General features: G+C 34.3%; 1 protein-coding gene across 2 annotated transcripts; it reads left to right on the top strand.

The window, feature by feature from the left end:
• Positions 1–12: 12 nt before the first annotated feature.
• Positions 13–27,997, top strand: LOC133313206 (NAD-dependent malic enzyme 62 kDa isoform, mitochondrial). Of its 2 annotated transcripts, none has more exons than XM_061514539.1 (19): positions 13–213; positions 3,365–3,461; positions 4,774–4,892; positions 6,747–6,914; positions 8,432–8,560; positions 9,155–9,215; positions 9,880–9,983; positions 10,094–10,177; positions 14,485–14,591; positions 19,534–19,645; positions 21,000–21,113; positions 21,966–22,031; positions 23,089–23,161; positions 23,270–23,356; positions 24,663–24,717; positions 24,816–24,887; positions 25,958–26,020; positions 26,111–26,225; positions 27,364–27,997. In XM_061514539.1, the coding sequence occupies exons 1-19, from the start codon at positions 55–57 to the stop codon at positions 27,436–27,438; spliced, it is 1,860 nt and encodes a 619-aa protein (XP_061370523.1). In that variant the 5' UTR covers positions 13–54; the 3' UTR covers positions 27,439–27,997. The 2 variants fall into 2 exon arrangements, with proteins under 2 accessions (XP_061370523.1, XP_061370524.1); XM_061514540.1 differs by having other exon boundaries at positions 27,358–27,997.
• The last annotated feature ends 3 nt before the right edge of the window (positions 27,998–28,000 follow it).

The following is a 28,000-nucleotide window of genomic DNA, read 5'->3' as shown; positions in this document are numbered from 1 at the left end:
TTCCCCACTTCTCAGTTCACAACACTTAGATCTTCGTCTCACAGAAAAAAAAAAATGGCGATCTTGTCGAAGCACGTGAGGCTGTCGTCGTCGCTTCTCAAACGGCTGAAGCAGCACGTGAGCGCCAGATTTCTCACCACAACGGAACACAACCGCCCCACCATCGTTCACAAACGCAGCCTTGACATTCTACATGATCCTTGGTTCAATAAAGTATACTACACTTTCTTCTACTTTAATTACATTAATTTTTAGGATAATTTTGTTCTTCAAATTTTTTTTTATTAGTTGTTTTGAATACAAAATGAGCTTAATTTTTTTTTTTTAAGAATTGAAAAGCATTAGGAATGCGCGGCCAATAACTGTGCGATTTTATTAAGGCCTTGTTTGTTTGGATTGAATAACTAAAATAAGCTTCGATTTATGGGTCATGAAAATAAGCTTAAAACAACTTATGTGAGTTTCAGAAACTGTTTTTAAGTTCATCAAAACAAGTACTTATTATAATAGAGAAGCTCAAATAAGATTGTCCAAACAGGGGCCTCAGTCATTATACTCTAGTTAAGGCTTCGTAGATTCTGTGTTGCTTTTATGTATGGGGTTAGAATTCAATTCTCATGTGACTCAAGTAGTGGTGGGCCTCACATTTATTAAAAAAAGAAAAAGAAAAGAAAAGCTTTGCACGTAAATCGAAGGATCACAACATGAGAATTGAATTCTCATGCAACATGAGAAAATGTTTTCCCTTTATGTATACCTAGAAAGCACCGACACATGTTTTTTAAATTTTTTTACGCCTGACACACGCGGTCAACGTTTCGACACACATCCGACTCGTTTTTTTTTTTGGTCTACATTTTATTTTATTAACTAAAAATGAAAAATTAATTTATAAGTTATTTTTTTCTGTTATGGAATTTGACATAAAAAATTAACAAGGTATGAAAAATTACTTTTGCTTTATATTTGTGTTATGGAATTTGAATATTTGATTGGTTATATGACTTATTATGAATTGTTATATGTATTAAATATAAATTATATTATATATATTAAAAGTATTATTTAATATCAAAACGTGTCCTAACGTGTCGAAATATGTCATTTTTTCAGAATTAACGTGTCATTGTGTCGGTGTCGGTGCAATATAGATGTATACTATGCCTTTCTTTCACAAAATGGTGTTGCTTATGTTGTGTTTGTTTAATCTTTTTTGTTTTTGTTTTTGTTTTTGTAATATGTGTTTGTTTAATCTTAATTTGAATTGTTTAACACAGAGTGTTGGGAATCCAAGTGAGTCATTTTACCCCTCTTTTAAAATTAATTTACCACTTTGTTCATTTTCTCAAACTATATACCAATATGGCCCTCTTCTTATACTATATACCAATCTTTTCCTGTTTGATCAAACCCTAGTCCTTGGTAAGTCATTTACTTGAGTAAGTGTAGGTCAAAGGGAGGTAGATTGATATATAATTTGAGAAAATATGCAAATTGGTATATAGTTTGAAAAGAGGGATAAATTGATTATTTTTTATTAAAACGGGGCAAGATGGTCAATCGGTTGTGAAGTCCTACATTGATCAAACTCGTAAACCTAATGCCTTAGGATTTTGAGCTGAGATACAGTGTCAAACTTATTTATTGTGGTGGATTGCTGCTTAGCCTATTAATGATAGTTCTCCACTACCATGGGCACCCAACACAAGGGAAAATGCGGTTGATTGGATTTAATTTTTGTTAATACAAAAATGCAATTTCTATGTAGTATCAAAACTTAGTTTGAAGTAACGTATATTCTCGCGGGCCCTTTTTAGGTGTATTTTTTTTTCTTCAATGAGTGGGTTATTTAATGGAAACAGGTACAACTACATACACTCTACAGTATACATTTTCAGTTTTCACCGTGTTGCCTATACTTGAAATTCCTCTTTACATTATCTACATTCTACAAATGAATCCTTGAAGGAGATTCGTTAGTTGCTTTTATGTGACGGAGATTCTTAACTTTTTGTGAGGTATTACTGGATTCTCCACATCCATCAGCACCTCCATGATATGATATTTTTATCACAACGTGCATTTAAGATGAAAACTTACTCAGTCAGTCAGTCAAAGTCAGTGATTGTTTAGTTAGGATTAGTTAGTTAAAACTTAATTAGTGAACTATTTGAGCGAAGGGGATGCATCTGTTTCACTCAAAGGGGTGTAGTATGTCAATGTAACAGTGATCTATGAGACCTAGGTATGAACCAAAGTTTAATGAAGAGTCACCGTGAACGTGTCTCAGGTGGAGGATTGAAATCAAGGGGAAAAGTATTGGGCACGGTGGCACAATGGGGAGTGATTTTAGCAGTGTAACAACTTTTGTAAATGGTGTGCAAAAGGTGTTGCTCTATGGCTGAAGAGGGATATATATATATATATATATATATGGAGAAGATTCTCCAATGATAAGTGAGAGTGAGTCATAACAGTTTTGCCCTTGTGGGCCCTACTAGGTGGGAGGCAAGCACTCTCACCTGGTGCGCGAGGTGTGCTGTGCAGGGGGGTTAGATGTGATGAGGGTCTAAAAGTCTCACTTTATTCAAGGGCGTAACCATTATGTGGGCTTTACCAACTGACCCAATGGATTGGGCTAGTGTATCCGGTCCAGAAAATCAGTTAGTCAGCAAAGTCAGTAAGGATTAGTTAGTTATTTTGTTAGTTATTGTAACTGCAAGTTACATTTGTGTAAATGGGATACTGTTTTCTGTTATTAGATTTGAGTACATCATTTCCTCTCCAACACACAGCAATTTCTTTCCTCTCTTACATTTTCCTTTCAGTTCTTCAATTTTTTCTCTCAGTTTCTTGAGCTTTCTCGTGCTATCCTCAATTCATCTGCTACTTCTTGATTTCTTACAGGGGATGTGATGGGGATTCCTTGATACTTTTCATTTTAGAGGCAGTAAACCTAATGCCAGTTTGATGATTTCCCCCCCCATAGACTAATTACTCATTGGAAGTTTTCAACCAATAAAATTCCTTTACTGGTTCCCAGCACTTCTATGCACTGTAATTTTCGTAAAAATTGGTTCCAAATTCTTCTTTAGAAGCTACAGTCCATAACTAAATTATCCTTGTCTTCTGCTTATTTTACGTTCTGCTAGAAAATGCAAATGAAATTTCTGGCAAATTCCCTTTTCTTCATTCTGATATTTCTGCCTAGTCTGTCTTTAAGTGCCAGACAGAAGATGAATGAATGCTTTTGCTATTAAGTTTTTAATCACTTTCTCTTCCTTCCATTGGTGGATATTTTTTTATTTCCAATAAACTTTCAATCTGACGTAGTAATATATTGATTTTGGTGTTTTAAAATTAGGGAACAGCTTTTTCCATGACAGAACGAGATCGTCTTGATCTACGAGGACTGCTTCCTCCAAATGTTATGTCTACTGACCTACAGATTGAACGCTTCAGTATGTTTTTATTTTTTTTCAGTCTCATGCTAATGTTCAACATATGGAATCAATGTTGTTTTGTTTGGTAGTGATTTTTTGTAGGTGGTGGTGTTAATGATTGAGGTCCATTTTGCCTTTAAATGGGAATTACACCATTCAAATTAAGGCTTCTTCAATGTTTCAATTATCTGTTTGGTCTGTAGTATCTCAGAGAATAAATAATGACTTTTTTGCATGTTATAATAACGCTTTTCCCTGTGATATCTTCTGTTTCAGGTGTTTGAACAGTTTAAAATATAACAGACATTTGCCCATATGTACTTTCTCTCCGTTCTATCAGTAATATATTCTTTTTTTCATCCTAAAAACAAAAAAGAAGGGCATTTTTTCATCCATTCTTTTACACAAACTACTAACTCTAGTACTATTGCTGGGGAGTCATGGGACCAAACTCAACCTCCTTTGGTTTTTTTAAATGATGTAACCAGTTACATCTTCTTTGTGTTATCTGACTGCCTGGGCGCGGTTTTGTTTTGGGGAGGGTTGGAGGTCCAGGAATGGAAAAACAATAAAGGAAAAAACTGATAACAGGTACTTCCTGCATTCATGGGTGAGACCCTTAAGGGAGGTACTTTATAAAGTATAGTGAATCAGATGAAAAAGAAAAGAAACGAAAAACAGTTTTTAATATATAAGTTTGTTGAGAATGAGGTGATGTTATATTTACAGCTTTGGATAATGTGAAAGTTTGGCTTTACAGATTTTTAATAATTTAGGATGTAAGGGAATCCCTGTCAATTGTCTTTGTTTTTTGATTTTTTGTTTTGGTTTTGTTTTTCAATTTTTGTTTAGAATAATGCTTTTTGAAGTGAATGGGAGCCTTGGCACAATGGTTGGATTTCACCATGTGACCCGGAAGTCACAGGCTCGATTCATGCAATCAGCCTGTTGCAAATGCATGGTAAGGTTGCCAGTTGCCTATTATAGACCCATTGTACCCTTCCCTAGACTATGTGCATAGTGGGAGCTTTATAGCACTAGGTTGCCCTTTCATAGTGCTTCTTGAAGTCTCTGCAAGAACAACTCCGTAGTGGCTGTTGCTGAGTATATTGTATACATTTACCCATCTATACCGCAAATTTTTTATGATCCGCTGAAACATAAATGAAAGGCTGCACATGCGTAAAGACAGTTCGTGCTTTGGTGATGAGAAATAAGGATTCTGATTCTTTTTTTTAATACATATTTTTTACTTTTTCTGTCAGTAATTTATGAACTGTGTGTCATACTGTTTTATAATTTAACTATTGCCAAATTCTTGTGTTTATAGTGGTTGATCTGAAGAGGTTTGAAGTTCAAGCAAGAGATGGACCTTCTGATCCTAATTCACTGGCCAAGTGGCGGATACTTAATCGCTTGCATGACAGAAATGAGACTATGTACTATAAGGTAAGTCCAGAGTTTTCTATTAACTCCTCTGATAACCAATAATTCTGGGCAGAAATAATCTCTGATAACGATTTAGGACTTTAGGTGTCAATCTCTGCCAGTGCCAAAAAAAGACTAACCACCTAGGCCTTTATAACGTACAGAATACAAAATTGCATTGAGGATTGATACTGAATGATACGTTATAGGTGCAACTACCATTTAACGTTTTGTCTATTGACATTTCTGCTGTCTGTTTTTAGAGTTCCGTGGCTAGTAGTCTTGGTTTCACCCCTCAACACATTAATTTTTTGATTTTTTGGGAGCTATAGAGCAAGCTCTTCCATCTTTTTGAAGGGTAGTGGGTACTTGCAGTTGCTTAAATTTTATGAAATTTTGTGCAACATTAGCATGATAAGTACATATAATTCAAGGTAGGATTGACTAAAACTATTTTATACAGAAGTTACGTTACAGATCATTACCAATATGTGTGTGTATAAGGGAAGGGAGGTTTCTTTCTTTCTTTTCTTTATTTATTTTTTGTTCTAGGATATGGTTTGGGTAGGGGAGGGTAACTAAATGGAAAAGCAACCTCAATGGGATTCTATCCTTTGTTCAAGTATGCCTCAAAAGGACTTGGTGCCACTTGAGCTATGGCTCTTGTGCGGGATTGAGTGGGTGTTTGTGTTGGAATATACAGATTGATGGTACCTGTAGAAGAGAATTGTATTTAAGATCTGAAAATGGGTCTGAGCCCTTACTAAAAAACGATGACTGGACTGACAACACCCCAACAGAGCAATTGGTCATACAATTCAAATGCAGACTCTATCATAGATTACACAGAAGTAAAACTAAGCAGCAATTAAAAGATAAAAGACTCCATGATCCAGCTCATTCTGCAAGGGAATCAACCATACTTATAGAGTTCCCTTCACCAAATCACACTACTCAATTATCTGATGATCCCACTGCTTACATGCCTTCCCTTATAACCAACTCCCCATTCTCCTTTCCTCCCACATCCCATTCTCCATTCATTGCCTTGCCTGCTACGTGTAATCTTCTATAACAACCCACTCAGTCCCAATTCTGTTATGGCCGTTGGCAGTTGCCATTTCACCCTTTGTCTGATTAGTTTGGGCGTTTCATACCCTCTTGCGCTTATACACAAACTTCAGGACTCCATCACAGATGAATTGGAGAGATCTCCTGAGTTCATTATGTTCTTGCATATTTTTTTTATTTTCTTAACAGTATGCAACTATGCATGTTATACGATGAATTTTATCCGCTATTTATGTACTTTTCTTCTCTATGAATGAAATATTATTTTATCAAGAAGAAAAAGAAAATAAGCTATTTCAATTAGATTGTAGGAGAGAAGGTTTTTTCGGAAAAAAATTTAAAACCAATTAATTATATTAATTTTAGTGCGGTTTAGATAAACTGATACCACCATGTACATGAAGAGATTTTCCCTTGTTATTTATAGAGAAAGAAATTACAGAGCATGGTTGCATGTGTTTTGCTTCAAGATATGAACATAAGCGTTCCCAGATCCAATCTCTACATTTAGAATACTATTGTACTCTGTTATGAAATACCAATTATGAAATTATGATAATAAAAAATTGAAATTATAGTTGTTGGGACTGACATTTGTGTCAAAGAGGATTCTTTCGGCCAGAATTCACATAACTTATAATGAGTTGGATGCACTTTAGTTGTATCATTTTTTATTTTTATTTTTGTATATTTCTTCAAGTCTTGCATTTTCTAAATAATTGAAGATGTTCTCTCATGCATCTAAAAAATCCTGTTTTATCAAAAGCATGATTTTAATTACATTTACATGTCTTCCGTTGTCAGATTTTGATTGCCAAAATTGAGGAATATGCACCAGTAGTGTATACTCCAACGGTGGGTCTTGTATGTCAGAACTATAGTGGACTGTTTAGAAGGCCAAGAGGAATGTATTTCAGTGCTGAGGATCGTGGAGAAATGATGTCTATGGTCTATAATTGGCCAGCTGAGCAGGTTCTTAACTATCCATATCATAGTTTCCTGTTTAAATTTATAGCAAGAACTTTTATTTATGTCTATCCTGAATGTCATTGCATTCTCAATTTGTATTAATGAATTTTAAATATCTATACTGTTTTGACTGCTGAACTTAATTCCTTTATGACAATTGACCTGGAATTAGGCCTGCGCTGATTTGAAATTTCCTGTATAAATTTAGCAGACATGTATTAATGGATTTTAAATGCATGTATTGTTTTTGATTGCTGAACCCATTTGTTGTCTGACAATTGGTCTGGAATTAGTTTTGTTCTGATTTTAGCTTAATTTCTATTCCAATCTATTTCATTTAATTCTGGAATCAAGTATCATTGTTGAATTTTTTCCTCCTACATACATGTAGCATTATCTGTTTACAAGGTTAACTTAAATATAAAAATGATTTTCTAGTAATTTCTCCTTGCGAAGGACATTGGGATGAGTAATTTATATCCTAAAATACATTAAAGAAGCTTTAGGACATGGACTTATCTATGAAGATAAATGTCAAACTCGGATTGTTGGATACTCATATGCTAATTGGGTAGTTTTCCCTACTAATAGAAAACCACTTCTAGATATTGTGTATTCGTTGGGGATAATATGACATCTTGGAAAAGTAAGAAACAAAATGTTGTTGCATTACTCGCATGATGAAGTGCTGAAGCAAAATAGCATCAACTATTTGTGAGCTCATATTTGGGGAGAATATGTATATGAAACTCATTTATGATAATCAAGCTCCACTACATATTGCCTCGAATCTAGTGTTGCATGAGAGAATAAAACGCATTGAGATGGATTGCTATTTTATTAGGGAGAAGATCTTATCTGGAGACATCACCACTCTATCAATTCAAAGATCAACTGACGGATTGTTTTCATTAAGCCTTTGAGGGGTCCTCGAGTAAGTTTTATATATATGACCTTTATGCATCAGCTTGATGGGGAGTATAGGAAAATATGTAAATAGTGCCTAGGTTCATTGTATAGGAATAACCAAATCATTTAATTATGGCCATTAGGATCCTTGTATTTATCGCTGTACTCCTGTAAGTACTGCTGTGTAGTAGCAACACGGTTTTCAACAAATGCCTTTTTTCTCTCTCTCAACAATAACAATTGACAGCATTCCTGTATTATATGTGTTGAAAGAGAGAATCATTGAGAAAAAATGTTTGCTAATATTTTTGGCATATAGGTCGTTTATCAATGTAAAAAGGTATCATTGTTGGTTCCTGTTTTATCTGACGGTACTGATTGTGATATTTTGATAGATTAATGAAGACATGGAATGGTTTATTTTTTATACTATTTTGGATGATTAAAATTCTGTCACTAGCATCTCATGTTGCACTAAAAATGTGATGTTCAATTTTCATCTTTCATTGGATTTGTTTCCAAATTATGATCCATGTGTCTGGATAGTATATTAATATATGCTAACTTGATTAAGTATCAAATTGGGACTTCTCATTTGGTTTTCTTTTCAGGTTGATATGATTGTAGTTACTGATGGGAGCAGAATTCTGGGACTAGGAGATCTTGGAGTTCAAGGAATTGGCATTGCCATTGGGAAGCTTGATCTATATGTTGCTGCTGCTGGGATAAATCCTCAAAGGGTATGCCACTGCTCAGTTTGATGAATGCAAGTTAATATCTTTAATTTGCTTGTAAGGAAATATCCCAATTTGATGAATGCTGTGATCAATTGTGCTTAAACAACCTTATTGGATCAAGATAACCTGTTCCTTAAATGCTTATTGTCTTTTGTCTATGCCTTTTCCTAACCAACCCATTAATTTGCTTCTTGTTTCTTAAAGGACACTGTCATTTATGGTGAACTTTCCTTCATTCTGCTAGGTGGTTCTTCCCTTGCAAATTGCAATAGTCTGATTATTTTGTGCTTGATTTAACAATAATTTTGTCATGGTTTCTGGTTGTTTATTTCACCTTTTGTTCTGTCCTGTAACTGTTCCTTTCTTGCTCAGCTAGCTTGTCTAGTTCTAACAATTTGCAATGGCATCACTTTGGACCATAAGAAATAGCAATAGAAGTGCTATCACTGACCTTCTACCATGTCATTTGTCCCCCCCCTTGACATCATCATCATCATCATCGTTATTATTATTATTATGTATTTTGTCGTTCTTCTAAATTTAGCTGTACATAGTAAATGTCTTTTTCAATCTGAGAAAATTCTTTTCTCGCAACAGGTACTTCCTGTCATGATTGATGTTGGTACTAACAATGAGAAGTTACTCAAAGATCCCTTGTGTAAGTGTTTCTCCATTCAGTGAAGTATATTATATGGGACTTAATAGATGTGATAGAAATGCTATCTGAGGGTATACTCTAGGAGGGGCCGCAGGGAAACAGCCTCTTTAAATTCTTTCTTATATACCTTTGAATCTATCAATGTGACATAGTTGCATTAAAATATTGTCCTTCACTACTTTTTCATCAATTATATGTTTTACTCCTGTCAAACGCCAACTTTTTCAAAAACTTAAACTATTAGGTAGAGGCCTATAAATGGTTTTATATCTCTAACATGCTCCCTCACCCTAGAGCTTTTTGGGCTTGTAACATGAACAGTGCACAGGTCCATTACCTTGTACTGAAATTCTTTATTTAAAAGAAAGGAAGAGGCAACTCAGGCAAGGATCGAGCTCGCGATCGCTTTGTCGCAAAGGTTCTAATAACAAGTTAAAAATCAGCTCACCCAAATGTTTAAGGCTATTTGCTAGAATCCCATGATTGGTTTAATATCAACAATTCCTGTTGTGTAACTCACTCAATGGACCAAAAGAACACTATTGTTTATGCCCATCGTTGTTTCTCTTACATTGATGATGGTCATCAGCTTTCATCTTAAGCTTTTTTCTAAATTAGTTGACTTCACTCTATGAAACATGATTGGTTTATTCTTTCTTGTCAGATCTGGGGTTGCAGCAACATCGTCTTGATGGGGATGACTATCTTGCTGTTGTAGATGAATTTATGGAGGCTGTCTTTACTCGCTGGCCAAATGTCATTGTGCAGGTATTAACAGTGTGGTTTAAAATACAATAGCAGTTTGAATTCATTTGCATTTTATTCATAGGGTCCATATTTTTCTATTATAAGACTAATGATTTTTTGTGCTAACACAGTTTGAAGATTTCCAAAGCAAATGGGCATTTAAGTTATTACAACGGTATAGAAATACTTACAGAATGTTCAATGATGATGTGCAGGTAAAATTTTTGTATAGGATCGTATCATGTGATTTGTTTTACAGAGTGCTACTCAGGAAATGTTGTTAATTGTTATTTGTATTTGGGAATTTCAAATGTAGGTGTTTTTGTATCCCTTTCCATAATCATAACTATGACACTGCAAGATTAATTTGTAACTGTGTTAAGAGTTATAAAAACCATTGATCATATTATGCAACACCAGCATTACTTTTATGCCAAACTAGATGAGGTTGGTAGTCGATGAACCTATATAAAAGCAAGAACATACTAAGGAAAAATAAATAATAACTTAGAAAAAATAATATTATAATAAATAAATAACGAAAAATATAGAAAAATTGAAAAAAAATCAATTTTTTCAGAGAGAGAAAGAGAGAGAGAGAGGAGGAGGAGGAGGAGGAGGAGAAAAATAAAATGTTAATAGCACAAATTCTTCCCCTCTACAATGTTAATAGCTTTTCTCCACTCATTCCTAAGACAAATTGCATGCCAATCTATTTCTTATTCCGTAAGTCTTGTTTTGCAACTTTTCCCAAGTAAGTTCCGGCCGATCTCTTCCCTTTTTTGTGGCATGCTCTCGGTACCAAACTCATTTTCTTACTAAAGCATCTAAAGGTCTTTCACAAATTATTCAAACCATCTCGATCTATGTTATCTTTTCTTTTCTCCCCATGTACTACAACTTTTCGTCAAATATCTTCATTTTTTATCATATGCATCCTTGTATGACAACACATTCACTTTAACATTTTCCTTTTGGTTACTCCCATTTTATGTACATGTTTCTTTGGTAGCAATATTCAGCTCCGTATAGCTTTGCAGCCCTTACCCCTGTTCTATAAAATTTTCCTTTTATTGTAAGAAGGATTTTAGGATCACGCAAAAATCCCGATGCACTTTGTCATTTCTTTCAACCTGCTTTGATTCTATGGCTTACATCCTCGTTAATCTATCCCCGTCTTTGCAAGATTGATCCCAGGTATCTAAATGTATCTTTCTTGGATACCTCTTATCCTAGCACATTCACAAATTCTTGATCAACTACTCTTGTCGTGGCAATCTCACTCCATGTATTCAATCATACTTCTATGTAAAGAACCAATTCAACCCAAAAACTTAAGCTATTGGGTGAGGTTACATTAATGGTTTTATATATCTCTAACACGGCTCCTCACACGATAGCCCACTGGGCATGAATGGTGAAGAATGCACAGACCCACTTAACTGTGCTAAGAAATTTCACAAGAGAAAGTGGGGGGTGGTGAGGATCGAACTCGTGACACCGAAGCTTTGATACCATGTAAAGAATCAATTCAACCCAAAAGTTTAAGCTATTGGATGAGGCTACATTAATGGTTTTATATATTTCTAACATCCTACTTAAATGTACATCCTTAGATTTCAATGTGCTTCTCCATAATTCTATTAGTGTTAACACTAACTCTGATCTCATCGGTAAGAACAATGTTATTTGCAATAAGAAAAAACCATTGCACCTCGTCTCGGATATCTTTTGTTAGCTTATCTACAACTAGATCAAAAAATTAAGGACTCTGCCAAACCTTTGTCAGCTGTTTCAGAACATTTACATCTTAAGCTTTAAGTTCAAGAGACTCTTCAATAAGCTCTAACTGACCAAATGATCCAAAGTCTTATGCTTGCTTCTTAGGTGCTATTAATTTCTGTTTACAGTACTAGACTAGTAGTGATTTAATTTTTCACTGTAATAGATAGCCATGTTTTAGGCCTCGTTGGATTATGTCTCTTCTGTGTGCATGTTGGGAGGGTGGGACTGAATTAGAATTATGTAAGCTTTTAGGTCAGGTGGTTTTTTAACATTCACGTGTTATATGCAACTAACTTTTCTTTATTTATTTATTTATTTATTTTTTTGGTAGAGGAACTCATTTTAATAACATAAAAATATTAACCAAATAACTAACTGCACAAAATTGACTCTTACAATTGCTATAATTATTTCACCCTATTATTTTTAGAGTAAATCTCCATTATGGTTATTGTTAGAGAATAATATAAACTATTAAAAAGACCATCGCCCAACAGTTTAAGCTTTTGGGTTGAATTAGTTCTTTACATGGTATCAGAGCTTCAGTGACCATAAGGTCATGAGTTCTATCCTCACCGCCCCCATTTTTGGAATTAAATAAGCATAAGGTAAATCAAAAAAAGAAAAGAAAAAAATTGGGCTTATGCAATATCCACGTTTCAAGCCCAAAAGGCTCTTGCGTGAGGGGGTGTGTTTGAGAATAATATAAACCATTAAAAAAAGCCTTCACCTAATACCTTAAGGTTTTGGGTTTTACAGTTATCAAAAGATTTTTATAACATCAATTTAGTCCTCAAAAGATTGTTAGACCAATTTGGTCCTTGAATAATAATTTTTTAACATCAAAATAGTGCAAAAGTTACAATTATTGGACCAATTTGATGTTATTCCATGACAGAAAATTATCATTTGATGTACCAAATTTTTTGAGGACTAAATTGGGGGTTTACTCAGTCGTTAACTGATTTATGTTCTCTAGCTCTTGAGAACTGAATTGAGTGTTAGTCGCAATATCTTATCTCTCATTAAAGCAGAAATTTATAATTTATAAGTAGTTAATAAGTAAGGAGAAAAATGGTAGGAGAGGCATGTGTCAGAACTTAAAAACAAACTACGTATTACTCATATGGCAAGATGTAAGTTAGTATCTGTCTTAAAACCATTACTGCCTTTAAGAACCATTTATGTGCTGAAAGGAATTCGTTTTATCAAAATAAAAATGAATTATAACCCTTTTTGATTTATATGCACAACAAGGTATGATTTCTTAATAAATGAAAACCATTTAAATCAAATTATTAAATCCTTTCAAATCTCTTTAAATATAGCAGATAAACCTCTCTATCTTAGAAATTGTTGGCTGACATAAACTTGTTGGTAAAATTCCTTGCACTTTGCACCTATCCGATACAGCTAACTACTGCAAATATTTAACATCTTAAAACCTTACCGCTCCTTCTTTTGCTTCACAAAGCTCTAAATATATTAGTTCCTCCAAAATTTCTGGCTATTCCGCCGTTCCTAACTGTTAGAGAGGTAATAAAAATCATTTATGTGTCTTTGATAGTTGGCTCGTGACAAGAGCCTTGCCACCCCGTTCTTCTAATTAGTAAAAGGAAATTCAGCACGAACCTGGACATTATCCACACTTCAAGCCTTGTATCAGGGGAGGGGATGTCTTAAAGTTATAATATGAAACCATTCATGTGTCATCCCAAGGTAGGTATGAGAACATATGTTATATAGAAATATAACAAGAAAATAATAATTGAAGTTAAGATATATACCGTTTTTGTAATATTCCATTCTAACTACAATTTTTTAATAAACTCCATAAAATGTCCTAGTTAAACAAAAATGCCTAAAGAGGGCACAAGATTTGAATGAATGATGTACCAGTTCGTTTCATTTTTAGCAGCAAACCAAACAACATAGTAACAAAACTTCGTATATTACACACATTGGCTTGTACTTGAGTGATATTGGCTCATTGCAATGCTTTAACAATATGTAGCCAAAGGTATTTGATATAGAAATTTGAAAAGAAAAACAAAGAAACAAGTATTGGGTATATATCTATGTAGCTAACAAGTACCAGTACTGGATACAAACTCTGTAGGTTATGGCAACCATTTGGGAGTACCCATGCATCATCAGTTATTTTATTAGGAAAAACTGGGTCATGAGACTTATGATATAAACAAAAGATATTGCCATGCCCTTGTTGTTTCTGTTGCACCTAGTTTTTACAAAAGAAATCACTTGGCTTCTAGCCTTAGTATCTGGGCTTCTCATTTAATTGCTATAAGAGATATTTCATGTCTAGCATCTCGCCATGTTTCATAGCGTATACTCTCCTTATTTATGCAATGGTTGGTTCTTTCCTCTTGTCTTCTCAAGTAAAATGATTACATGCTTTGAAAAGAGAAAACTGCTACGCTTACTCTGCTTCTATTATTAATGTTATCTCCTAATCTACATCTTTAAGTTCTTAAAGCCAAGGTTTGAGAGAACCAAAGACTCAATTTTCTCCAACTATTTATATTTCAAATTTTATGATCAACTAGATTATAAATGAGTTATACTATAATTTGAAATTTTTGAAGTGGAAAATCCTTAAAGCATATTCTAAAGAACTATGGTGATTATTTCACTTTCTTAATGTTGCAACTAATCTGAATTGTTATCGATGTTATATCCATAGCTACTTATGTATAGATGGAAATTCTCCGCACAGGGAACAGCAGGTGTTGCAATTGCTGGACTTCTAGGTGCTGTAAGAGCGCAAGGAAGGCCAATGATTGACTTCCCTAAGCAAAAGATTGTTGTTGCTGGTGCTGGAAGGTTAGTTAGTTATCATGTCTTGTCAAAGGATAGCCCAGCATTTATGAATTGAGCTCAAATTTTTTTTTTTCTCATAACACAATTCCGATAATTCCAAAATAAAAAAGGCATGTTAGAATGTATAGAAAATATCTCTTAACATCATTATTATTTCACTTGAAATGAGAAAATATTTTTGAATTGCTTGAAGACATCGTCAGCGAGATTGAATATGATAGAGAAATATAATGTAAAAATTATTAATGTAGCTTCACCTAACAAGTTAAGCTTTTGGGTTAATTTAGTTCTTTACATGTAACAGCTTATGTGACCAAGTGATCGCGAGTTCGATCTTCCCCGCTCTTATTCTATTAATAAATAATTAATATTGTGAAGTTTCTTAGTATAGATAGGCGGGTCCTGATGCATTGTCCACACTTTAAGCCCAGTGATCTCTTGTGTGAGAGGGCATGTTTGAGAAATATAATATAAAAATAAAAATTATTATTGTAACCTCACCTAACAACTTAAGTTTTTGGGTTGAATTGTTTCCTTACAAAATATATATACATTATTTACAATCTCTAATATCAGGAAACTAGGAAACAAGAAAACTAGGAAAATAATAATAATCAAATCCTAATTATTAACAACACATATACAAAGTTACAAACCTTAAATAGGAGATATTAACCCTAAATAACTTATACTTTCCAACACTTTTCCACAAGATGAAGCATACAAATCATATGCATTGTTAAACAATCATCTCCCCTAAAAGCTTAAGCTATTAAGTGAAGGTTATTTTAATGGTTTTATATTCGACTTCTCTAACACATCCCCTCACACAAGAGCCCATTGGGCTTAGAGGATGGATAATGCACAGGCCCACCTACTTGTATTAAGAAGTTCTACAGTTGGGGTGCTGTGAGGTTCGAACTCTTGATCTTTGTCTCTGATATCATATTAAATAACCATCTCGCCTAAAAGCTTAAGTTGTTAACTAAGGGCCACTTTAATGGTTTTTTATTAGACTTCTCTAACATGCGCCAAACTTATTACATAGATAAAGTGGCTTTGAGAAACCCTCCATAGCTTCTTGGACCACCTCCAACGTTGTCCGCCATTGTTAGAATATTTTCAACATCCTTTCTAGTCGTTGACCCAACAATATGGTTCATCTCTTCCCATTTGGGTGACCCATGCTAGTTTCGTGGCTAGAGACCTTTGCGTGCGACCCCATACTCGCTATGCTTTGTGCGTTTCTGCCTAGCCATCCTATCTTCCATGCGTGGTGGTGCCTAGGACCTTTTTTCCGATCGCTATAAGTCCATCTGTCCTTGTCGTCACTCTCAATACAATGTCCTCTCTTACAATTTATCCACTCATTTATCTCTTTTCTAATGCCAAATAGTATTGAGGGGGAGAAATTTACAAGATGCAATTTGACCCCTACGCATTTTGTCCTCGATTGCAGTCTTGCTCCACTAGACTTTTTCCATTTGCATTTTGGTCCCGTTGGACTTGGTCTCAATTGTTTTCTGCCCCTATAAAACTTTGTCCCAGTTGCAGCTTGCCTTTGTTGATCCTTGCTCCGGATGGAGCTTGGCACATCGTTCTTTGTCCCTGATGCAACCGAGCCTGGTTTAACCTTGTACCCGACCTGTCAAACTTTGTTCTACATATGCAGTCTGGCCATGATCTTTTTACCAGATGTAGTTCGGCCTTGTCATCTTGGCACTCATATAATGACGAATGAATTGGTTGTGATTTATACCAGCCTCTCATAGTGAATCATATCGATGGTAATTTCTTCTATTTCACTAATAAGTCATGCCAACAATCATGGCTCCAATGCACACCAGCCCAAAAATCAATTTTCATATTTGGTCTCCTAAGTTTTCTTGTGCTTTGTAGCTTCCATATGTTGTTCTTGATGAACTTAGAGGAGGAGTTTTAGTTCTTCTTGTGTCGTCATTCTAGCAATGCTCATCTCTTTATCGTCTCCACCATCCTTGGTTTTTCTTTTCAGCCATGTCTTATGGAGCCCAAATTATAGTGTTTGGTTATTTTTCCATTTTAAAGGGTTTATTTGTAACAAACTTAAAGCTTAGTAAGCTTTAACTTGGGGGAAGGGTTAAAATATGTAGAAGATATTGTATAATATCGTAAAATAAGCTCAAATTATCTGGAGGAGTAGAGACATGACTAAGACCTATCAAATGAATGACATAAATAAGAGACTTTGTTTAACTCTTAACCTGATTCAGAAAGGAAGTTGTTGTCCATATGGAAAGTATATGTGATTATTTGTTTCCTTATTTTTTATTTTTTATTTTTGTAAATTTGTTTCCTTATTTTTAGTATTTGGGTTTATTCTTTTAAACCCATTTGTCTCTCTATTTCTATATATTGTACCCCTTTGTACATAATATTTTAGTTTTCTCTTTTCAAGTTGGCATTAGAGATTTTGACCTAAGAGCCTCATGCTTCTGCAGCCGCCTTCTCGAGTGCGGAATCCTTTTCTGACAATCTCGAGTTACTGTCGTTGAATTTTTTTTTCGAGGACCTTTTGAACCAAGTTCATCTCAAAATTCTCCGATTTATTGATCTACAGTAGTTTCACAATCGACAAAAAAGGCCCACACGACTCCACACGTGCATTCAAGCCTTAGTTGTGTTTTCAGATTTTGTCTGGCCACTTGTCTTCCGTCTTTTCATCTTAAGCGATCCACGGACGGCGTCACACCATCAAGATTGGCCACCCACTGGAAGCTTAGCAAAGCTCTCACGTGCCTTCATGCATGAATCCTCTTATATGCTAATGAAACTACCACCGCCTTGTCACCAGCGTGTGACATCGCCACTTTTCTTGCGGCTTTTCATCTGTGACAACCTATAAATGGCGTCATGCTGTCCGGATTGGCCACCCACCGAAAGTCTACTCTTACCAAAGCTCTCACACGCCTCCATGCATGACTCTTCTCTGTGCGTGAGATTCACAATGGATGCCTGCTTGCCAGATGAATCTCTTGGTAAGTTTAAATTACTTCTCTTTTTGATTTTTTCACAATGTTAGGGGTGAAGAGAGTTGCAGGGCCGTCACAATGGATGCCTGCTTGCCAGATGAATCTCTCATACTCTCGTCTAAACTCACTGCTCTAGGTTCTTCTTTTGACTCTAAGCCTACTAATGGGTCTGCTATAATATCGACTAAGCTTCCTCGTCTAGGGCCCTTAACTTCGAGTATGAGTCAGATATATCAATATTGCCACAAATCATTGATATTGTCCTCTGTCAACTCTTCTTCGCTTCCTAGTTTGTGAATTTACTCAATTGGAGTACTGGAAGGTTTACACTTAAGTTTTCTTGCTTCTTTAAACAAATCAAGAATATGCTTTTGTTGATGAATTTCAAGAACTTTCGAGTAAGCTGAGAATGATAAACATTCATTTATCAGTTTGAGGGGAAGTATGTGTAATTATTTGTTTCCTTATTTTTTATTTGAGTTTATTCCTTTACACCCACTAGTGTCTCTCTCTCTCTCTCTCTCTTTATATTTATATTTATATATATATATATATATATATATATATATATATATATATATATTGCATCCCTTTGTACATGAACAATTAAGAAAGCAATAATATTTTAGTTTTCTCTTTTCAAGTGAAGCTCGAACATGCTTCCCAAGTTTGCACGACTCATAACTTAAAGACTCTAATTTTGCAAGACTCAATCATTTTCTGGAGCTTGACAAGTTGAGATGAACTAAACACTAATGAGGAAGACTGGTAGAAACAAAAGCAGCACACCACCGAAGCGTTTGACTTGAGATGGTAAAGTCCATGTGACTGATGTGCTTTGCTAATTGTTTGTTTCATACAACGATTTTGTATGACAATGGAATTAGATTCAAAGGTTACTGAACAATTAAGAGGGTGAGTAAGCTTACTTAGGAAGATCAAATTAAAAGAATATATAGGTATGAATAAGACATTTTAATGACACATACAATGGGTGAAACATGACCAATGCCTTGGGAGTGACTTTTGAGTCATTTGCTTGTGCGACAGAAAGGGAAAAATCAGGTATATAGAGAGAAGTAAAATGTGATCTATTATCAGCTACATGATAAAAAGCACCGGAATCAAGAATCCTAGAATTTGGATTATTGGTATGAGACACAAGCTATATGATTACCGAGCAATGGTGGCACTAGAGGGTGGAGTCGTTTGATTGCCTTAAATTAGAGATACTCCTGGAACTCTGTCATAGAAATAGCAAAAGGCTGCTTTCTAGATAAGATATCGGATCTTCTCTTCTAATTGACCTGATTTAGACTAACATTGACAGTTTACTTTGGGAACCCTTGAAGGGAATCACATGTCTCTTGAGTATGTTCTGATTGTTTACAATAAGTTCATTGAAGATGGCCTTGACAACCCCCTTAACTTCCTTTGCCTCCACGACCTCCACTTCTACCACGAGACCCCAAGGTGGTCACCAAATCTGTCCATACAGCGGTGGTGCCTTTATTCCTTCCACCTCCATTGTCGATTGCTCCGCGACACCTTCTCCAATCAAGCTGTGGCCTGGGAAATTTCATGACTCCACTTATTCGCATGAGTAGTTGCCGTGGCCTGGTTGGCATCCTGCCCTCTTGGGTCTAAGTTTAAACCATACAACCATTAAATTTCTTAGTAACATATTAATTGGTTCCTTTATCAAAATAATTTTATTATCTATTCATTACGCAATCTTGTATGGTAGATGTTTGCACATTTTCTTGTGTGATTCTTGATTTAATTGAAAAGCGCCATTGATTTAGTTTGGTTTTAATGAAAGATTTGAGTGGAATAATTGTTTCAATTGAAATTCTGTGTTGAATCCAGCAGAACTAAGGACATTATATTCAGGACATTGATTTGTACCTTTGGTTATATTTGTACTATTGCAGTGCTGGCATTGGGGTTCTTAATGCAGTAAGAAAAACAATGGCAAGGATGTTGGGTAATAATGAAGCAGCCTTTGAGAGTGCCAAGAGTCAATTTTGGGTTGTTGATGCAAAGGTATTGTATAGCTTTAAGTCCTCATTAGATCTAGTTTAGTTCTGTGAAATAATTACATTTTTTTTTTGGTAAGCGTGAAATAATTACATTTTATTTCTGATAGGAAGGATAACTTTTTACTTATTTTATATTTAATTGAATATTTGTATATTTACTTTTGGGGGTTTACCGTTATAACCTTGTCTAGCTGCAATATATGAAGCATTGATACGAAATACATTGCGGAGTTTTAGAAATATCTTTTTAAACATTTTAAAACTCCACAAAAGGTTTAAAACATTTAATTTTTTTTTTTTTCCTTGAATGATATCATAATATGGCAAAATGGATTCAAACACTCAAACAAATACAACATTTGAATTTGTTAAACTTTGGTCATTTTTAAAATAAATGTATATTGTCTATTTTCATTTTTTTATAAAATGAGTTTAATACATTATAGCTTTCCAAAGTTTTCCTCATCCCTGTGTCGTATCCATATGGATGTATCTATGCAACTTGGTTGCAACTTATATAAATGGTTTGAGCCATATGCTTTATGTCTGAGTACGCTGTTGGAGACTCATGAACAGCTTAGCATATAATTCTTTCCACTGTAATAAGATCATAAATCATCATTACAGGTAAAAGAAGTAATGAGTTGGTAAGAACCATATTAGTATCTTGGACAGTTAGGGCATTGTTCTTTTGTCTTACATCACATTTAATTATGAACAAAGAAGGAATTCTATCGGTGATCTGTATTTATTATAGGTAAATATGGATTCTTTTAGGTTTTGTATTAATGCTCAGCCAGATTGAATGTTGAATTTTATTGTCGAAGTTAGCCTCCCTCTTCCTTTCTCTTTTGTTGGTTCACAGTCTAAACAAATGACTTACCCTGATTGAATACATTGCATGTTTTAATGCTTAAGCTGATTTATCATATGGATGGCCTATTTAACTGCTTAAGTATTCAGTTTTGCTGCATGATAAGTATTTTGTGTTTTACAGGCTCACTAGCCAAAATTGATATTTTGTATGTATGAACCTTGTGCTTTTCATTATGATGAAAATAGTTCTATTGTTTTCCACACTGACCTTGTTTCAGAGTCCAGTTTTGATATTTCATGATTCACTTACACTTTTTAGTACTGTTGAAGATCTCAAAATATATGAACTGCAATAATTTCAACTGAAGTTAGATTTGTGATGGCTTTAATTTTATTTATAATATAATTATTTGTTTTTGTAATTTGTGGTGACCATGCAAACTCATCGTTTGAGGATGAATTTTATGCCATACTAATGATTATTTCTAAATGTTCTGATCTTCAAGTGATATTCAATATTCCCAATGTTTTTGCGAATACAGGGGTTAATAACAGAAGGGCGTGAAAATATTGATCCAGATGCCCTTCCTTTTGCAAGAAATTTGAAAGAAATGGGTCGCCAAGGACTGAGGGAAGGAGCAAGCCTTGTGGAAGTGGTTTGTGAAAATTTTGCTTTAGATACTAATATGAATTATGAAAAGTCATAATGTGATCTAGACCAAAATTGAAAAAAAAATAAAAAATCACTGATGTGGTTTTTTTTCTCAATTTTCTACTGAAAATTTCTTAGCATTTGAATATAATATAGATGATGATCTGCCATGATGTATCATGACTCACCTTAGATGCCTAAAGATTGAAGAATAAAGAATCCTGAATACTTGTTAGATTGCATGTTAACAATTTATCATAGGAATCTCTAACTTTTAACCATTTTATAATAAAATTTCTTTTCTTAATATTTTTCAAATGCAGTATTATACCTGAGAGAAATTCTTATAGAAAAACTTTTATATGCCCCATTATAGAATATTTAAGATACATTTATATTCTTTAGAATATATTTCGTAATCTGTTTCCTTATTTTAATAGGTTTTAGTCTTATTGTTAGTGGGTTTGGGCTTATACTAATAATACTAGATCTAATTAGTAATGTAAGTATTAGGTTAAGGTATTGCACAACATTATATCCATTGATAGTATTTTCTGTTTATTAACTTGAGGTGTCTTTCTCTCTTTTCCTTCACGAATCCTAAACTATAATTCTTAACATAACTGAATAAGTTTCTCTGGCTTCTCTGTGCATTACTTACATGAACAGACACACACTCAAACACGTATTAGTTTCCTCTTTTTATATCTTGATTGAAATAAGATGAAGAGAAGAATTTACATAAAGTTTGGAAGATAAGGAATCCTCTATGACTTAAAGTAAACTCTGAGAGAAAAATATAGTATAAGGAAGCTCTCCAATTACTTCATACATCCTTGCTGAACTTTGGTAACAGGTCAAGCAAGTGAAGCCTGATGTCCTCCTAGGATTATCTGCTGTTGGAGGATTGTTCTCAAAAGAGGTATTAACGTCTGATGCTTTGATTTGACTATATTCATTGCATACATTGCTTATTTGGTTGTGTAAGATAATTGAATTAATATGGCTTCTATCTATTGACGTTGGAAGGAGTTATGTATATTTACAAATTTTTGAATTTTTTAGTTGGCAATCATGTTCATGATTTTCTTATATGTGCAATTTAAGTTTTCTCTGGGGAATGTAATGATCTCCGTCAGTTTTTCCTTATAAATTTGGAGATTTTGGGTTTCGTAAAGAAGCTAAGATAATGTGGCAGTGCTCTGTCTTTGCTGTTCTTTGGTGCCTTTGGCTGGAAAGAATTGCCAGGATTTTGAAGGGAACTCCATCTTTATGTGGGACAGGGTTGTTCTATTATCTTGTCTTGGTGTTCTGCACATGTTCTCTGTAGAGGTGTTTCTTTGTTTGACGTGCACAGAGATTGGCATGTCCTGTTACATGACTTAATCTCTTTCTTTGTACTATTCTATTCTTCCTTAATAAAATTTCTTTTTCTATAAAAACAATAAAAAATAGAAAGAGTCCCGTTACTTAGGTTTATACTAGTGAGATTGTGTAGTGTGTTATAAGAGAGTTTATTTGAAAATCAATTTTTCTTGAGACTACAGTAGTATTTATGATAGTTTTATTTAGCCTTTCATACCTCATAACACACTTCGCCATCCAATATGAGATTGAGGATTCCATGTTTGTATGAAAGTAAAAACCTTGAAAGGGGAAGAATATTCCCCTAAAGTATTAAATGTATTTTCTGTTTAATAGTGCTTCTATCGATCTGTGGGTCAATGTTGGGGTGGCTTTGTTGAGCTTTTCAAATCTTCATCCCTTTCATAGTATCTCTATCTCATTTCATTTTTGTACCAACTTGCCTCTAAATTTTAAACTCTAGTAAATGATCTTTTGGCTGTAGATTTTGCTGATAAGATAAATCAGAGATTTGCTTTAAAAATTTCAAAGGAAAAATTTCATTTTAATTTATGCTTTCATAGACATAATTTTGTTAACTTTGTTTCCTTTGATGATGACATCATGTTCCCTAGGTATTAGAGGCCCTTAAGGGTTCAACATCGACAAGACCGGCCATATTTGCCATGTCAAATCCAACAAAGAATGGTTTGGATATTTTCATCTTCTTTATATTTCTTGATTGGTATGTGCTGTGGCAGTGGACAACATGGATTCATAATAGTTTGTGTATCACTTACCCCCATTTTTCGACAGCTGAATGCACCCCTGAAGAAGCATTCTCCATTTTGGGTGACAACGTTATATTTGCAAGTGGAAGTCCATTCAGTAATGTGGATCTCGGTATAAGTTTACGAATCCCCCATTGGCTATCTTCATATATCAAATCTTTATCGTCTAGTGTAGCGGTCCTTTACATAAAAAGTGATAATATAATAATTTTGCTTATTGCTTACTGAAAATTTAAAAATCATGATGATTGTCCACAAACACGTCATACAGACAGATTTTGAAATTATAGGGATTATGGTATGGAGGGAAGGAAGAAAAGGAGATAATACAGACGGAATAATATTCTCTTCTGCGTAATAACGATATATAAAAGATAAAGTTCTAAGCCCTATTTATGTACTAAATAGCAACTCTTAAAATAAAAAGAAAGAAATCATGAAATATAATGAAATTGGGAAACTATTTTTAAGAGATCGTTTAGGATACTCTAAACTACTTTAAGATATAATCAAGATATTATACGATATTTTCTAGATATTCTAATATTACTGTTCTTAATATAGCAGTATCCTTTCTTTTCTCTCTTTAATAGTAGGGAATTCAAATTTCGTAAAGGCACACACATATTGTTTATTAATATGTTGTGCTTTATGTAACCTTACGCCTTTTACATTACGCATATATTCAGTATTATTAACTATATTCTAAATTAAGATTCAGCTGTTCTAGCTCAGAGAAAAAAGCCCCTTTTTTTTTTAACCATGCCCAGCTCCCACTGCTTAATACATTGAGAATAAGTGAAGGAAAATGGTGGACAAATCTGGTGTGCATCTAAGATCTCCTTCATCTTAACAACTTCCTGGAAAAGGAAAATGGCACTCTCAATCTACAGAAAGAGGTGACTTGCATTCCAAATTTCTGTAGCACGAGACGAGTTTCCTGGAATGTTGAAGCAATCTTCATCCATGTACAATGACTGAGTCAAAAAATTACATCCCTTAATAAAAGGAAACAAATCAAAAACAGATGTTAACTGATATCTACTATCTAAATACAGAAAGTATGATCTATACCACCCTTAATTCATAGGATATAATAATGTCAATACAGTCTTTCAACTTATTAAGCTGACCACAGCTAGTATGGATGAAGCCAGCTTTTCTTTTTCTCACTTTTTTCACTACCCTTCATATTCTGAATATAGTCCATGTTTCTTCCAGTATAAATCAAGCCTTATAGGCTTGTACTTTATTTTAACTTGTTAAAATAAATATTTGTTCTACCATGTGCATGAAGTATGAAAATCATCTTTACCTTGGCTAAGTACTAGTTTACTGCAAAAGTTTCTTTTTTTATCATTTTCTTTTCTGTCTCATCTAAGGGGGACTTACAACTGCAATTTTCTGTTATTATGCAGGAAATGGTCGTACTGGCCACTGCAACCAGGGAAACAACATGTACCTGTTTCCAGGGTTAGTTGGTAGTTTAACATATGAACATGATTTAATCTAAGTTATGATATTTTATTGCATACAGTTCATTTTCTTTTTTATTTACCTTTTTATTCCAGCATTGGGCTAGGAACTCTTTTGTCAGGCTCTAGAATCATCTCTGATGGCATGCTACAAGCTGCTGCCGAGCGGTATGCTTTGCTAGTTTCAATAATTTCTGCAAAATACTGCTATTGTGAATCCAAAATGGACTTTAAGCTGAAAAATAAATATTTTGTTTGTGCTAAAAACTAAATTGAACCATTGAGCTGTTATAAAAAGGACAACTTGTTGCTATAAAACTCCCACGATGCGTAGGTTCTAGTATATGGTTAGATCCATTGTGAGTCTACAGTAAGCATCCTTATCTTGCATTTGCAAAGAACTGATTACATGAATCGAACTTGTGACCTCCATATCCCAGGGCGACAACACCAATTGTTGTGCTAGGGTTCCCCTTCAATTTGAGGTCACCAGAAGTAATTTTCCATTTTTCAAGAAGTAACTATCCAAAAAGCTGAAGTTATAGGTAAAGTTACATGAATGTTTTGTATATTTCTAACACGATCCCTAGCATAAGAGTCTTTAAGCTTGAAGTTGGACAATGCATATACCCATCCTATCGTGCACATGCCAACCTTGTTTTGTGCTGAGATTAAACTTCTATTTAAAAGATTAGGGGCAGCAAGGGTCAAACTCCTAATCACTTGGTAATTGAGATTTCGATATCATGTCATGAACCAACTCCCCTTAAAGCTTAAGCGTTTGAATGAAGGCACATGATTGGTTTTATATTTAACATGCATCCTCACACTAGTCTCTTTGGGTTTGAAGCATGGACACTACAAACACCCACTAATCTTGTGCTGAAATTTAACTTTTATTCCAAAGCATTGAGCCGTTAAGGATCAAACATTATATCACATGGTCATATAAGCTTTAATACCATATTAAGAACCAACTATTCCAAAAGTTTAAGCTATTAGGTGAAGGCACGTGTATGGCCAGATTAGATTTGAAATTCAATGATTTTTTTTTCAAGCTTGAGAATTGTGATAAAAGATTGATTTAGGCATAATAACATCACTGTTGTCATGTCATGCATAACTATTAATTTGTGCATCAGATTGTTCATGCTAAAATTCTGTCTTAAATTTGAAATATTACCTTAATACCCAATATTGATTTTATTTTTCGACTGCTTGATCACTGGAAACTGAAGTCTAGCAGCATATATGACTGAAGAGGAGGTCCTCAAAGGGATTATTTTCCCTTCAATATCCAGGTATAAATTAGCTTTTCTTTGCTCTCTGTAGGCTATAAGAGATAGTATGAAAGGAGTAGCATCTTTTTCAAAACGAATACATATTTGCAGAATTCGAGATATTACGAAGGAGGTAGCTGCAGCTGTTATAAAAGAAGCTGTGGAGGAGGATCTAGCTGAAGGATATCACGGAATGGATGCTCGAGAGCTTTGCAAACTTAGTGATGTAAGTTTTGTTTGCTTGGGAATAAGATATATATATATATAGGCAAAATCATTTCTGCAGCTGCTGCACATACAGCAAGCCAGGATACGGATTCTAGGATATGGGTCCGTATCCTGTTTTTTTTTTTAAGAAAAGCTGTGGGGTCCACTTTTCTGTGTCAGCTGCAGATAGCAGCTGTCTACAGCCGCTGCAGAAAAAGTGTCCCCATATATATATATATAATAACTGTAGGACTACATTGCATTGTAATCTTTACTATGATATGGTTGGAATTATATATAACACGCTAGTTTCTGGACAGAATTGTTTGCTGTCTGTCAGACTGGGCTTATATGTCACCAAAATAAATCCGTAACTATATTGTCTGCATTTTGACTTTCTTTCAGCTATTTTTTTTAGAGTTATTAGAATTGAGAACAGATGGGTCTAACTAATAATAAGGGGAATTTTGCATTTGGGATCTTAACAAGAGTCTTCTGCATTAAATGTCTCTATGCTCAAATTTACTGCAAAAAACCATATAATAATATATTCACATGCATCTATTAACATATGAATTTAAATCATCTCCGTGTTTCTCCTGTCACGGATTACAAAGTTATCTCCTTCAACACCAAAATGACAGCCTTTCAGGGTTTGGGGAAAAAAATGCATGGCATTTTGGAAAATTCATCTTGCAAGAGAGAAGCAAAATTCCAAGAATGCTCTATATTTTTTTTTTTAAAACAATGCCATTTTGGGGCAGAAGATAACTTCACCCTTGATAGGAGAAATACTTTTCCCTAATATTAATGCACCTATTTAGACTACTAATCATAATTAACAATCTCGGATTAGTGTCATGGTTGAGTCTCGTGAGCTTTTCATATCCTTCTTTTCAGAATTTTGGTTGAGTTTTGACTACTTATTTCTCTGGATTCCATTGTTTTTTCGGTAATCATCAGATTTGGTTTAGACTTTATTTAAATGCATTGATGTTCCCTTAGCCTAATGTGAATTGAGCTGAAAGTTTTGCATATATTTACGAATCATTAAGTTCAAAAAGTATTTCTCTCTCATTTATCATCAAATTCAAGTATTTAGGTATCTACTATCTATATTTTACTAAGTTATGGGTGCTTCTTTTTGGGAGTTGCAGGATGAAATCGAGGAATATGTGAAGTATAACATGTGGAGTCCAGAGTACCCAACACTAGTGTACAAGAATGACTGAGTTACTGCAGGGTTGATAACTGCAATTTCCCTCGTGATGCATGCAAACTTGGATCAGTTTCACAAATACTGCCAAGGGTGGAATCAACCATGCAGATTTAGTTAATTTAAACTCTAAAACATTATATCATAGCTTATTTATAAAAGCCTAAGAAACTAATAATTTTATATACATGATGCTTTTTTAAAAAGAAGAAGAAAGTTTTGTATATAATTTACTCTTATTTTTGTGTATCATACTTCTCTATCATGGGTTTATAGGCTGCTATAGCCAAGTTTATAGGCTGTCCTATTTACTTCCATAGCCAAGCTTAGACGATTGGAGGAATCGGGTGAGTTCTTCTGCTTTAGCCTATTGGTACCTGCGTTTGTTTGATGAGCCGGAAAAATCCTTTTCTTTCAGACAATTTAGAGATGTTAGGAAATTGTTTTATTATTTTAAGGAGAAGGAACAGTATGTGGAGGTTTCTTCAGAATAACTGAATTCTTTGGTGGAGAGAAACGTGTTACCATTATTGTGTTGGAAAGGCCTGTCGTAAAAGGTTGGTTTTCTTGAACCACGA

Source organism: Gastrolobium bilobum, unplaced genomic scaffold (genome assembly GCF_033153095.1).
Source record: "Gastrolobium bilobum isolate Gb01-03AN ecotype WA unplaced genomic scaffold, APGP_CSIRO_Gbil_v1 utg24468, whole genome shotgun sequence".
In the NCBI taxonomy this organism is placed as follows: Eukaryota; Viridiplantae; Streptophyta; class Magnoliopsida; order Fabales; family Fabaceae; genus Gastrolobium; species Gastrolobium bilobum.
Note: the sequence above shows the minus strand (reverse complement) of the source record. Positions and strands in the feature narration are given on the sequence as shown.

Excerpts from the sequence above, each read along its gene's own strand:
- LOC133313206 (XM_061514540.1), top strand. The coding sequence starts at position 55 with ATGGCGATCTTGTCGAAGCACGTGAGGCTGTCGTCGTCGCTTCTCAAA. Across the intron at positions 214-3,364 it reads ATGATCCTTGGTTCAATAAA|GGAACAGCTTTTTCCATGAC; the intron begins GTATACTACACT and ends TTTTAAAATTAG. Across the intron at positions 19,646-20,999 it reads TTTGGGTTGTTGATGCAAAG|GGGTTAATAACAGAAGGGCG; the intron begins GTATTGTATAGC and ends TTGCGAATACAG.